Source organism: Coregonus lavaretus, assembly GCF_964263955.1.
Source record: "Coregonus lavaretus genome assembly, chromosome: 4".
NCBI lineage: Eukaryota > Metazoa > Chordata > Actinopteri > Salmoniformes > Salmonidae > Coregonus > Coregonus lavaretus.
The window spans coordinates 66,655,334-66,669,601 of record NC_139991.1 but is presented as its reverse complement, the minus strand read 5'-3'; the positions used below and the strand labels follow the sequence as shown (position 1 = coordinate 66,669,601).

The 14,268-nt window shown below is 43.1% G+C and overlaps 1 protein-coding gene across 2 annotated transcripts; it reads right to left on the bottom strand.

Annotated features, from left to right (window-relative positions):
- Window positions 1-626: 626 nt before the first annotated feature.
- Window positions 627-12,548, bottom strand: LOC311128259 (mitoguardin 2-like). Of its 2 annotated transcripts, none has more exons than XM_084160310.1 (15): window positions 12,462-12,548; window positions 11,133-11,514; window positions 10,671-10,881; window positions 10,272-10,390; window positions 8,239-8,359; window positions 7,141-7,307; window positions 6,679-6,796; window positions 6,357-6,457; window positions 6,088-6,197; window positions 5,744-5,816; window positions 5,542-5,628; window positions 5,221-5,319; window positions 4,775-4,909; window positions 4,400-4,570; window positions 627-3,993 (listed from the first exon to the last, which is right to left on the bottom strand). In XM_084160310.1, the coding sequence occupies exons 2-15, from the start codon at window positions 11,268-11,270 to the stop codon at window positions 3,781-3,783; spliced, it is 1,863 nt and encodes a 620-aa protein (XP_084016436.1). In that variant the 5' UTR covers window positions 11,271-11,514; window positions 12,462-12,548; the 3' UTR covers window positions 627-3,780. The 2 variants fall into 2 exon arrangements, with proteins under 2 accessions (XP_084016436.1, XP_084016437.1); XM_084160311.1 differs by having other exon boundaries at window positions 7,171-7,307.
- Window positions 12,549-14,268: the final 1,720 nt, after the last annotated feature.

Sequence of the window (14,268 nt, the reverse complement as noted above, 5' to 3'; positions counted from 1 at the left end):
TATGGCCAATCAAAATGAGTTTTTCCCCACAAAAGGGCATTATTACAGACAGAAATACTCTGCAGTTTCAACAGCTGTCCAGGTGGCTGGTCTCAGACAATCCCGCAGGTGAAGAAGCCCTGGTGGTTACGCCTGGTCTGCGGTTGTGAGGCCTGTTGGACATACAGCCGAATTCTCTAAAATGACATTGGAGGCGGCTTATGGTAGAGAAATTAACGTTAAATTATTTGGCAACAGCTCTGGTGGACATTCTGGCAGTCAGCATGCCAATTGCACGCTCCCTCAAAACTTGTGGCCTTGTGTTGTGTGACAAAACTACACATTTGTGTGGCCTTTTATTTTCCCCAAAACAAGGTGCACCTGTGTAATGATCATGCTGTTTAATCAGCTTCTTGATATGCCACACCTGTCAGGTGGATGGACTATCTTGGTAAAGGAGAAATGCTTGCTAACAGGGATGTAAACAAATTTGTGCACAACGTTTTAGAGAAATACGCCTTTTTGTGCATATGTAACATTTCTGTAATTTTATTTCAGCTCATGAAACATGGGACCAACACTTTACATGTTGCATTTATATTTTTGTTCAGTATATTTAGCTATCCTTAAATATACTTGACAAATGTCTGACCCCATACTTTCATGTACAGTACAAAAGGCTATAGCAAAGAAATGTGGAAGTAGAATTGTCATTCACACTTGACCGTTGACTTGAAAGCTTGACTGATGTCCTGAGAGATCTCTCTTTTAGGTGATGCAATGCCATAAGCCAAAGACAGTCACAATTTTTGTTTGATTGGAAAAAGTCCAATTAATAGATATTTTAATAAGGAAAAAAAAAATGCAGATTCTAAAATGTTTACAGTTTGTGCTGGCATTGTAATTTCACAACAATAAAAAGACAAAAGGCATGAATAGGACACTTGTAGTGTACAACAAGTAATTTCATACTTAAAACTAAAACTTCTTACTCGGTTTTCTCCTCTTTGGCCATTTGAAATCATCATAAACCTCTAATGTCTCAATGCAGACGTTTAAGAGATTGAATAAGCAAAGCGTTAACTAGCTTGTCTCATCATCTTACATAAGAGATCCTACACCTGAATTCTGAGGTTGAAGTATAATTGATACAGTACAGAGTAAACAGTTAAGCAGTTAATTGTTCACTAAAATCTGCAATTTGTGTTGAAATGTTCCTAGTTTTGATACCACAATTACTGGTAAATAAGATAATTCAAAGGAAGTCACAGGGCATTAATGTAATCCAACACTATGCTGATTGATGGGTCACATGAACAAGATGCAAACAGCAGTAAAGGTATGACGGGTCCACATGCAAAGGCTGCTGAGGATAGTGGGATTCTCTGATAATACGTATAGATCTATTTTTGGTTCAACCGAGAAGGAAAAGTAAACTGATCTCTCAACCCAAAGGCCATAATTTGGGTATCTGAGCAGTAACACATAACTATTACATTAATCTCCCATTGGGATGTGATACATATTGATTGATTCCTATATCATATCATCATACACTATACATTTTATAGTAATTGGAGCCTAGGAGATCCCAAAATAGGCAGGACAGTTTTCATTTGTCAATCAATTGATTTGAATAACCCAATAGGAATATCTGATTCGAATATAGGCCTGAGGGATAATTTGCACAAATTAGACCAACAAATCACATGTACAGTAAACAAGAATTCAATCTAATACATTGTCTGGCACATTGTCTGCCAACCTTACAATGGGTATTCAATAATGCCATTTCTAGGGAAAAAGCCTCAACCTTGTTATCATTTATGCATGTCAAGTATATCCAATAACATCAGTACTTTTCTATGACCAAGAACATTTAAAAACTAGGCCTACCAATGACCTATGCCTCAACCGCGCTATCCAACTATTTTGATAAAAAATATATAGGGTTAGAAGAGCGTTTAAATATGTATTTTCCCATTAAAGTGCAAAGGAAGGATCTTTCATGTGCCAGAAAAAAAAGACAATCAAGTTTAATTCTACTGGTTACTAGAAAAGCTCCATAAACAGTAGTAGGTATTTTTAAGTTAGGCTTCAAGCTTGATATAACAGATAAAGGATTTTTATTTTACCCTTATTTTACCAGGTAAGTTGACTGAGAACACATTCTAATTTACAGCGATGACCTGGGAAATAGTTACAGGGGAGAGGCTAACAATATACCCCCAAAGCCGATTCTGAATACACGGCTACAATATACTGAACTCTTATATCAAGATCACACTAACCGCATACTATATCACAACATTCTAATGTACATAGACTTATCGGCTTTGACAATCCCCATTTCAACAAAATGTGACAGAGCTCAGTACAAGGTACCTGTGAATTCAAACATGTAAGGTAGTATTGCTCCTGTCTTTTGTTGAGAGCAGAGGGCATGTGAGAATATTAGTAGTGGGAAGCGCGCTATTCAGAAATTGCTCCTGTCTTTTGTTGAGAGCAGAGGGCATGTGAGAATATTAGTAGTGGGAAGCGTGCTATTCAGAAACAATGCTTCTCAAAAACAGCAGAAATTAACTTTAAAAAAAAAGTCTGGATAGACCACATCTCATCCTGCTCCGTTAGGTACATAACATTAGGTGCAGTACATACCGGTATCACGGTTTCTTACAGACTAAGCGTGATTACAGACAATAAGAATGATGGATTACACTCTCACACACACACACCGAACTCGACACCAATCATCAGAATTGACAGTCTCCCATTTCATCAAAGCAGTTAATGATATCCTATTTCTTGTTCTCCCAAGCGTAGTCTAAATTCAGCCTGCATTGTCACACGTCAGTTTGTCACCGAGGTAAATGCTACAGTATATTATTAGGATTTCAGGGGTGTTATCCCCCTGTTTGTCATCTTTTTTACCCCCACAGTACCTTGATACTGACAATATCACAATATTTTAAGTATTAGGACAAGATAGGAATATCAGTGCACTTTTCTGTACACACAAGTTTCTAACTGTCCAATGCCCTGCCTGACCTTACGTACAGTATTAGACATTTGTATTACAGATTCTCTTGAATGAATAGGTGCTTTTTTCATCAATACGGCACCTAACACTATATATGCTAAATGAAATGGATGATCAAATCAATGGATAGAGGAGACAGAAGCAATGAGTCCTGCAGCAGACTATGACATCACGTCTCAGTGCACACCTTCTATTGGCCAAGGGTGTCAGGATGATAATAAAGAGGGGATCGGTTCGGATCCCCTGCCTCAGAATACACACTTACAGTACATCCATTACATAGACACAACATAAACATTTTCTTGTCGGTTGGTTGTTGATTCATCAGACATGGGGGGAAAAAAGGGATTACTAGTATTGACTGATCTAAAACTCCAGATAAAACTCTGATGATAAAACATAAGGGGAGAGATGGAACAAAAACGTCCCTCTTTCATGTAAGGTTCAATACAAGTCGGGTTCTGTTCGATTGGTGGCTGTTATGTTTAGGGTGTAGTACCACAGACTGACAAGGTGATGCTGCAGTTCAAGCATGAAAATAACAACCCTCCTAAATCTTGCCTGTTAAGTGCGGCTTTGACAAAACCAGTCCAGTCCCTTCCAGCCCAGCTAAATCAGACACAGGGTCATATTCATTACGCCACACAGTAGCAAACCACTTTCTAACTGAAAATGAAAATCGATGTTCTTATTGGACAAATTAATGTATTACCTCCCCGTTTCACTCTTTCATAACATCCCTACTGATCACTACCCATGTCTCAGTGGTGGTTGGAGGGGCTGGGGCCGGCTTCTGTGTCTCCTTGGGGCAGAGCTCCGTTGGGCTGCAGCAGGCTGTCGATGCCCAGGTAGCCCAGCAGGATGTCACTGCGGCGGTGGGACAGGCTCAGGATGTCCTCGGCTAACGACTGGGCCGAGGTGAAGCGCACCTTGTCGTGGTCAAACATGTCCTTCAGGTACTGCACTATTTGTTGCTGGGGAGGGAGAAGAGAAAGACAGAGGGAGAAATAAGCAAATACAGAGTTCAGTACATTGTGAGGAATGTCCTCTAAGAAAAAGCAATCTTTGTTTTCCACATTCATTTTCACTCCTGAAAATCGGTAGACTGTCTACAGGGATTATGATACTTGAGAGATGAAGGCATCGTAGAGATCAGTGTGATTAAACTGGTGATGTAAGGTAACAAGGACAGACAGATGGAAGGAAGGACGCAGACAGACACAGAAAGCACAAGCACAAAATTCCTTACAAAATCACAAGTGAATGAAGAGTAAATTAGTAGCAAATAAAAACATAGAAGTGATGTGTGACCTCTAAATACCGCTAGTAGTAAATTGGAGACTAAAAGTCAGGGGGAAAAAAGTTACGATTAAAACTCACCTTGAAGATGGTGCACACCTCACTGAGGTGCTGTCGCGGCCCCAGGAAGCCAAAGGCCAGGACGGGGCTGACCTGTTCTGATATGGCGTAGAAGTGGGAGATGAAGCCGTCTGGAACCATCAACAGACGCCGCTTGGCCTTCAGAACGGACCAGCACGCAGTAGCCAGGGCCTGAGAAACACACACAAAGTATGCTTTATTACATTTTAACCAATGGTATAGTTGCAGTGAATGCAATAGAGCCTGTTTTCTATGTCTGCCTGTGTAATTATAATTATGCTGTGTAATGTTGGTTGTGTTTGTATTGCAGTTGTAACAGAGCTAGTATCAATAGATCATGTTGACTATAGGATTGTGTGTGTCTGTCTGTCTCACCGTCTCTTTGAAGCTGTCAGAGAGCCAACGGTTCCTGAGCACGGCCACAACGGACGAGGGCGGGCTCTCCAGGTCATCGAAGGCATCCATCAGGATGAAGTCCAGCACGATGTCAAAGAAGTTCATAACCACCACCTGATAAAGGTCATAGATCATACGAGGTCAGGAGCTTTAAACACACCTGGGACATATATTCATTAGGGCACACCATAGAATAACGAGCGTTTGTTATTGGTAGAAGAAAAAACAAAACGGTAGTCCCTACCTGTTTGGTTTGTAATGAATATGGCCCAGCTTCATACCACATGGAAAATGTGAGAGTTCACGAGTTGTCACACACTAAAGTCAGTCTACCCAGAGCAATTTATAGACACTGATTCTACCTACAGCATCTTGAAGGTACAAAAGAGAGAAAACATCATTTTTTTTGGAAAATAATGTCTCACCCCTCGCCCCTGCAGTTCCATCTTGCTGACTGGCCAGGTCTCCTCTCTCTGGGTGTAAAGAAGCATGTCCTCATAGGTTTCCAGAAAGGCTTTGGGACTCTACAGGTGAAAGAGGAACACAACCAACTCAACAAAAAACCAAATCAGAGCATTATAAAGTAACATTCATGTTCAGAGAGAAGAAGAGTGTTGGTGAGGAGCAGTCTCACTCTGTGTACTGTCCGTCCGGGAGGATGGGAATGAAATAACTTACAGCAGAAATACTACATTTCCATTTCAATGGACAAAGTTACATTGTATTGTATGGGTTAGTGTTGTCACCTTGTTTGCCTTGGTCATGAGTCCTGTGATCATCTGCTTGCCGGTCTCCATGAAGAACGTCCGGTGAGTTTCGTCCAGCAACAGAACCTGCCGAAACAACAACCGCTGTGAACTTCAGCAAAGATGACCCATCTTAGTCACATCAAATCCATAGAGACATTGTCCATATACCAATAAGTCATCTTCAGTAAGGATTTCAGACCTGGAAGGCTTGTCTCACACAGTGGAGCTTGGCTAGGAAGTCTTGGTCACCGTAGCATTCTAGCAGCTCAGTTCTGAGGGACGGCAAGGGGGAAAAGATGGAAATCAGAAATGCGAATAGTTATCAGTTAGTTTTATGTCGGAAATATATGGTTGTGAGTAACACTTCACAAATAGTATTTGTTTTCTTCCAAATACTTAGAGCTGCGCTTGATTGATCTTCCCTGGCGCAATGGAATCTATGGAATAGTCCCAAAAGTACACTCTCCCATCTGGCACTCAATCAAGTGCTCCAAAAATACTACTATTATTTGAACCTAGGTCCAGTACCTAGCTAGTCCTTACCGGAGCTCTCGACAGGGCACGCTGCCGTCCTGGACTAGTGACACAGCCTCATCGTAAAGAGCAGCGGGCCTCAGAGGCTGACACACCTCCAGAGATAGGTTGTCAAACAGCTGCAGAGTAGAGAGGGAGAGGCACAATCTTCAACACATGTTCAAAACATAGGATATATGATAGTCATATGAGAGAGAGAGAGAGACTGTGTGAGGGAGAGAGAAAGAGAGCATACGTGCGTGAGTGAAAGAGAGATAGAGAAAGAAAGAGAAACAAACTTCTGCCGCTGAGAAGAAGGAGTCGTCCGAAGTGATCGTAGTGGCGTCGTCTTCGCGAATTCTACTCTCCAAGTTTGGCAGGATGAGTGTATCCTCACTCTCTGACAGGACAACAAAGCAAACAGTCTGAGCCACAACACAAGGACTATGTAAGCCAAATGACCCATTATGGATAAAAGCTACTGTGTAAACAGAAAATCAACAGATTCATGTTGCATGCTAATAGCTAAATGCTACAGTTACCATCCAAAAGGAAATCAACAGATTTGCGCTAGCTGCATGCTAATGGCTAATAACAAAAACATTGTGGCATATTAATTACCAAAGTCTGCCAGCAGGCTATCTGGGGGAATGGTGGTACCGAAGTCCTCCTGTAGGTGGTAGGCCCGGTGCAGGAGGGTCTCCAGCTTCTCGGCAAAGACCTTGTTACGCGACTCAGACTGAAACCATGAAAACAAACATCACTACATTAGTTGATTAATTCAAATCACAGTGGCCCTCCAGGGCCGGAGTTGCCCATCCTTTCTCTGAATCTTTAAGGAAATGGAGGCTGGTGGAGGAAGAAATCGGATGATGGGCTCATTCAATTCCACTCCAGCCATTACAATGAGCCTGCCCTCCGATTTTAAGTGACACTGGCCTCCAGTTTTAATGTAATCTTTGGTGGATTTGTGAGAGTGCTGTTTCCTCTTGACCAGGGCTCCGTTGAGAACGAGATGCATATCTCAATGGGACTCACCTTGTTAAATAAAGGATAAATCAAATAAATAAAAGTGTACCGTACCGTTGAGAGTGATATAGTTCTGTGGCGTACCGTGGGCAGGTCGGGGCAGGCCGCTGCCCCCTCCAGGGCCAGGCTGGTACTGGCGTTGGAGGCATTGGAGTGGGTGTGGTGCCGAATGTTCAGGGCCTGCTCCCACTTCTGAAGGGCCTCTTCAAACAGCTCCATGCCTGGGGGAGGGGAGAGATGTGATTAGAACAACATAGAAAATCTGGATTTTGGCTAAGGGATAGGTAGGTTCAATGATATGAATGATAAATGCCAGAAAAGCAGGAATTACGAATTAATCAGGAAGAATGGTATTCCTGGGGGGGGGTTACTTTAGGGTCTGTTCCTATTCCTTACCCTTTCCACCAGTGTGCAGTGCACTTGGTGGATGTAAAACCCATGCTTAAATCAATCCATTGTTTCTTTAAATGCAGTAGAGGGAGAGAGCGATTGTACATTGGGGGAAAAACAGTAGGGAGATTGGAACACAACCACAGCTTAATTGCAGTACTTAGTATTTTGATGCATTGTAAAATGCCAGGATGAGTGATGCTATCCTGCCAGGTTGTTTGATAATGACATCTAAGGACTGGGAGGCCTCCCAGACATTTGGTTTTCAAGGAAAGATAACTGAGTCTAGATGAATTACAGAGATGTCTTTGTCCAGGTATTAATGGAAAGACTAACAGTGAAGGAAATACAACATAGTCAGATGTAACCCTCTATGTCAATGTCCCGCTCCTATTCTTCCTCTACCCAAGGGTCCTCATAGCCCCTTGCATTGAGCCAAACAGTTCTTCTGAATGTCAACTAATAACCAATTCCACTTTGGGAAATACTTTTCCCCATTTCCGGGCGGGTAGCCTAGCGTTTAGAGCGTTGGGCCAGTAACTGAATAGTTGCTGGTTCGAATCCCAGAGCAGACAAGGTGAAAAATCTGTCGATGTGCCCTTGAGCAAAGCACTTAACCCTATTTTCTCCTGTAAGTCACTCTGGATAAGAGTGGCTGCTAAATCACTCAAAATGTAAAAGCACATCAAACACTGTCTCAGTTTGTTATGGACAGTCCCCTTCGCTGAATCTTTGAGGGAATTCATGAAGGGGTATTATTACCAATGATGTACAGGTTCTCTGCGTTTGCGTCCCCCATGGCTCCCGACTCCTCCTCCACAGGCTCTGCCTCCCAGGGAGTCGACGGATTGGCCGACTGGTTCGGAGAAGTCGGGACTCGCATCTGTGACACAACAAAAAGCCAATTACAAATTGAATTCTTGAGGGACCATGGACCACGAGGATCTAAAAAGAGTTAAGTGAGGTAAAGGATACACTGAGAAAGAGGAGTGAAATCAGAATGAGTGAGAACTATGTGAGAATGCTCTTCATAGACTACAGCTCAGCGTTCAACACCGTAGTTCCCTCCAAGCTCATCACCAAGCTATGGACCCTGGGACTGAACACCTCCCTCTGCAACTGGATCCTGGACTTCCTGATGGGCCGACTCCAGGTGGTGAGGGTAGGCAACAACACCTCCGCCATGTGGATCCTCAACACAGAGGCCCCTCAGGGGTGTGTGCATAGTCCCCTCCTGTACTCCCTGTTCACCCACGACTGCATGGCCACGCACGACTCCAACACCATCATCAAAAGTTTGCTGACGACACGACAGTGGTAGGCCTGATCACTGACAGCGATAAGACAGCCTACAGGGAGGAGGTCAGAGACTTATCAGTGTGGTGCCAGGACAACAACCTCTCCCTCAACGTCAGTAAGACCAAGGAGCTGATTGTGGACTACAGGAAACAGGGGGGAGAGCACGTCCCCATCCACATCGACAGGGCTGTAGTGGAGTGGGTTGAGAGCTTCAAGTTCTTTGGTGTCCACATCACTAAGGACTTAACATGGTCCACACACACCCGCACAGTCGTGAAAGGGACACGGCAGCGCCTCTTTCCCCTTTGGTATAGGCCCTCGAATCCTCAAAAAGTTATACAGCTGCACCATCGAGAGCATCTTGACTGTCTGCATCCCCGCTTGGTATGGCAAATGCACCGCCCTTGACCGCAAAACGCTACAGAGGGTGGTACGGACAGCCCAGTACGTCACTGGGGCTCAGCTCCCTGCCATCTAGGACCTCTATATCAGGCGGTGTCAGAAAAAGGCCTGAAAAATTGCCAAAGACTCCAGCCACCCAAGCCATAGACTGTTCACTCCACTATCATCCGGCAAACGGTACCGGATCATCGGCTCTAGGACCAACAGGCTACGAGACAGCTTCCACCCCCAAGCCATAAGACTGCTTAATAGCCATAAGAATGCTAGATAGCCCGGGTAACCATTTAATTGACTATCTGCACTGACCCTACGCGTACACACACATTTACATTCGCACACCGACATAACACAAACACACTTTTACACAATTTGCTGAGGCTACTCTGTTCTTTATTTTACTCTTATTGTTTTATATTCTAATGCCTAGTCACATTGCCCTGCCTTCATGTACATATCTACCTCAAATACCTCATATCCCTGCACATTGATACTGGTACTCCCTGTTTATAGCTCCACATTGATCTGGTACTGGTACTCCCTGTATATAGCTCCACATTGATCTGGTACTGGTACTCCCTGTTTATAGCTCCACATTGATCTGGTACTGGTACTCCCTGTATATAGCTCCACATTGATCTGGTACTGGTACTCCCTGTATATAGCTCCACATTGACCTGGTACTGTTACTCCCTGTATATAGCTCCACATTGATCTGGTACTGGTACTCCCTGTATATAGCTCCACATTGATCTGGTACTGGTACTCCCTGTTTATAGCTCCACATTGATCTGGTACTGGTACTCCCTGTATATAGCTCCACATTGACCTGGTACTGGTACTCCCTGTATATAGCTCCACATTGATCTGGTACTGGTACTCCCTGTATATAGCTCCACATTGATCTGGTACTGGTACTCCCTGTATATAGCTCCACTGTATATTTTATTCCTTGTGTTACTATTTTTTTTCTGCATCATTGGGAAGGGCTCGTAAGAAAGCATTTCATGGTAAAGTCTACACCAGTTATATTCGGCGTATATGAAAAATGTGTTTTATTTGAGTGATAGAAAGAAAGTAAGGAGTGTCAAACGTACAGAAGCTATGCTGTGGGAGGAGCTTGAGTGTTTGCTGGGAGCCAGTGAAGAGATGCCGCTCATTGTTTCGTTGCTCCGCACGCTGGGGCTCATTATCTGTCGCCCGGGAAACGGACCACCTGGGACGGAAATGCGGCTGTTAGCTAACACTTCTATCAACAAGGCATTTGGATCACATTAAAACTGGTGTTCTAATCGTGATCATGCTGAAACAGCTTTCACATACAGTGTCCACACAGCCTTATGGAAACACCAGCGTGTCAATGAGCCAACTTACTTGACTTAATCCCTTTTACTTCCTTGAGGTCAATCAGCCAACCAACAAACACATCAACAAATCATGAGCCAATTCCACAGCCTGATTGAAACCACCAGCAATCACATTGAAGTGGAACTCACCTCTCCTCAGAGATGATGGTCTCCCTGACCGGAGCAACGCCTCTGGTATTCCCACCTGCTTCTGCTCATCTTTCGCAGCCGTTGCCTGTTTCCGTTTCCTGCCGCGTCTCTTCATGTGGTGGGCGGTGAGGGCCAGGGCTACGCTCCCCAGAGCCGTGGCGAACAGCACCTTCTTCAGACTGGGAGAAAGCTTCAGCTGAGAGAATATGGACTGATGGGAAAAGAGATGGGGTGAGTGGTCACCACAAGCTCAAACCACTTGAAGCATACATGCTTATGTATCAAATGTGTATCTTCTGTGTGTCAAATATTGGGGGGTGCAAATAACAGTTACTTGCTAATAATGAACAAACATATGCTTTTTTTTGGCAACATCGTTCTTTGCAATGTTTTTGGAGCAGATTCTTACAAACATATTCAATAGTTTACTTGAAAATGTGTCTTCTTGGGGACGTTGTTTACCTGCCCAAAGGTGGAGTAGAGAAACACAGGGATCTCAGCCACAGTCATGGCCAAGGCCTGGGCAATAGACATCCCTTCTGCTCTTCTGATTGACATTTCAGTAGAATGCCCACAGAGCCTCCAACAACCCCTTAACATCCACCTCCTAAGGGGCTTCCTTCTCTGTTCTGTTCTGCTCGGAGACCAGACAGCCAGCACAGTGCCTGGTCCTGGTTGTGATTGGGCTGTAGTCAGCCACTTCTGAGTCTGGGTGGGTCCCGTTGGTCCAGCTTCAGACTGTAGCTGCAACCAGTGTTCCCAGAGTCCTGTCCACACTGGTTTTGGTGCCCTGTCTCTCTTCTTCACTTATCCAAAGGCACCATGTTTCTCGACCCGTGTAAATCTAGGGGGAATGTGAATTGTTGTCATCATGCTGCAATAATATTTTAATAATTTAATATGCCATTTAGCAGACGCTTTTATCCAAAGCGACTTACAGTCATGTGTGCATATATTTTTACATATGGGTGGTCCCGGGGATCGAACCCACTACCCTGGCGTTACAAGCGCCATGCTCTACCAATTGAGCTACAGAGGACCACAATGAAGTGATATCGATCAGTGATAGCAAAATCTGACTACTTCACAAATATGTAATGAACTGAAATTAACTGTGATCTTAAACTTAGTCAGATAACATCGTCTCAGGCTATATAATGTAACACACCCACAGCATCGAGAACAGAGTGAAGTAGACGCTACACAGGCCACCACATGACAGCTGTAACGTTAGTTACACTCTTAACTAGCTAGCTAACGTTAGTTACTAGCCAGCATAACATCAAAGAAGCACGACCAACTAAATATGAGAGTAGACAAGCTTCCTCTAGAAGTTAATAAACATGTTTAACGTTTTTATTTTTTACTTTGACCAAACATTAACTCAAAGAGAGAGACCCTCACAGCCTGGCTGTCAAAGTAGCATTAGCATCATGCTAGCTGACAAGCCCTCACAGCTATCTATCTGCAGGTTCACAACAACTTTCAAGGGTTATCATATTTGACGATAACCTTTGTAACATCAATAAGGTCTCTTCGGTTTTGGCTGCTAATGGAATATTACAAACCTATCCTGATTGATGACCAACCCCACTAGCCGGACATGCTAGTTAGCCAGCTAGGAACTTTGATTCGAGCACTGACAGCTACTGCTGGCTTCAATCCGGCCTGGTTGTCAGATCACTCAGTCAACGGTCTCTGATGGACTACTAAAAACTGTATATTCAAGAGATTGCTAACCCTTTTATGGATAAGAAAGATACCTAACACAATAGTTCGGAGAATACCTACATCCAAAAGCTACTAATGCACATTGGGCATGCAAAGTGCTGTAGAAGGACATTCAGCGCCGCATTTCACACACTATGCTGATATTTGCTTCGGGGCAGACACATTTGTAATTGATACCATGGTAGACCAATGGCTGTTGAGTATATTCGGGCGCGTTCCTATTGTGGTCAATCATAAGAGGAAGGAGGCGGGTGTACATCGGATATCCAATAGTATCAAAGATCGGGGCCTGACTCTTGCTTCTTCCATGGCAAAAATTAGGTGAAAAGTCAAAACGTCTAATCCAAAAATGGATCAATAGCATTAAAGTAATCTCATATTTAACACGGATTATGTATTTATTTTTGAGCACACAACTGTGTTGTCAGAGTTGGATCGGAATAAAAGGCCATTATTGTTTTAAATCATGTGAGATGAGTATCTACTCCTGTCTTGAGTGTAGTTTATGGACAGTGCTGGTGTTGGTGTTGGTGTTGGTATTGGTGGTGGTGGGTTTTGACTAGATGGAATACTGGCAGTTTACGTCAGAATTAACCAGAATAGAGAGCAATAGTAACGGCATATTCATCAGCTAACGTTGCTTTTTGTGAATTTTGAAGCATTTATGTAATTTTTTGAAAGCACATGAAGCAAATAATTCATAAAGATAATGTTAACTGACTGATATTATCTCATAGAACAAAACGTATAAGATATCCTAAGCCTGTGTTAACCTTATTTTCGGCGTTTATCCCAAAACCCTATTATTTTCCCATGAATTTTCCCCATAGGAATGGCTGAACGAACCAGAAGTAACTCATTCCCGGTTTTTAGGAAGTTACAAGCTGGTGAACGCTATTGACGTTTCGTAGCAGGTTAGGAAAACGTACTAAGCAGGTTAGGATCATTAATGTAGCAGGTTAGGATAATTAGGTTAAGGTTTGGAAAAGAGTTAAGGTTAGCATTAGCTAAAATGCCAAAAATGTTAGTGATGCTTATGCTGCAACCAAGAAAGATACTGCTGCTGCTGCTGCTGCTGCTCATTGCTGATACTGCTGATGATGAAAGGGATGTCTTGAAGAGCATGGTCCTAACACTGTAATGGCTCTTAATTATAACTAGTTCAAGTCAATGATTGTACCACTGATCTGTGCTTATAATAAGGCGTTTTATTGCTTTTTTATATACAATTCTGCAAGTCAAAGGATATCAATAATTAGATTTTCCCAAATATGGACTTTTAGAGGGGGATATATGTTTTTAAATCCTTCTACTACTGCATTGTATTCGTTACATCATTCATTCACTGAAATATTTTTCCACTAATAAAATGTTCCCATTATGATGTACTCCCTCAGGAACTAAGCTAGGTGTACTGTAAGTTCGTTGTGGCGAAGCAAGAACTTTTCAGACGGGTTAGCCAAGAACAAAATAAGAAAATTGAGAGAAAGGCAGCGATGCCAGAGTCCCCTGGTGCGAACCAGGAGTATGGTGGAAGTAACTTTAGACAAAGATTTGGTTGGAGAGCCTCGTAAATGGCTTCCCTTGAGAAAGCAAGAACAAGATGTATGTCAGGAGAAGTGCAGTATTATCATAAGGAGACGTATACTTGGAATATGGAGGAGGAATGGAGGGAAAAAAAGAGGCAGAGGAGGTCTAAGAGAGAGAGGGAGGAAGATTGTGAGCTTGAGTCGGTTAAAAATGACGGAAAAAAGGGAGAAGGTTTGTTAAAGAAGAGTGGTAGAAAAAGTAAGCAGAGTGAGCTGAAGACAGGAGGAGAAATGGAAGTGAATGAGGTGAAGTATCGGTAGGTGGTAGGTGTGGTGAA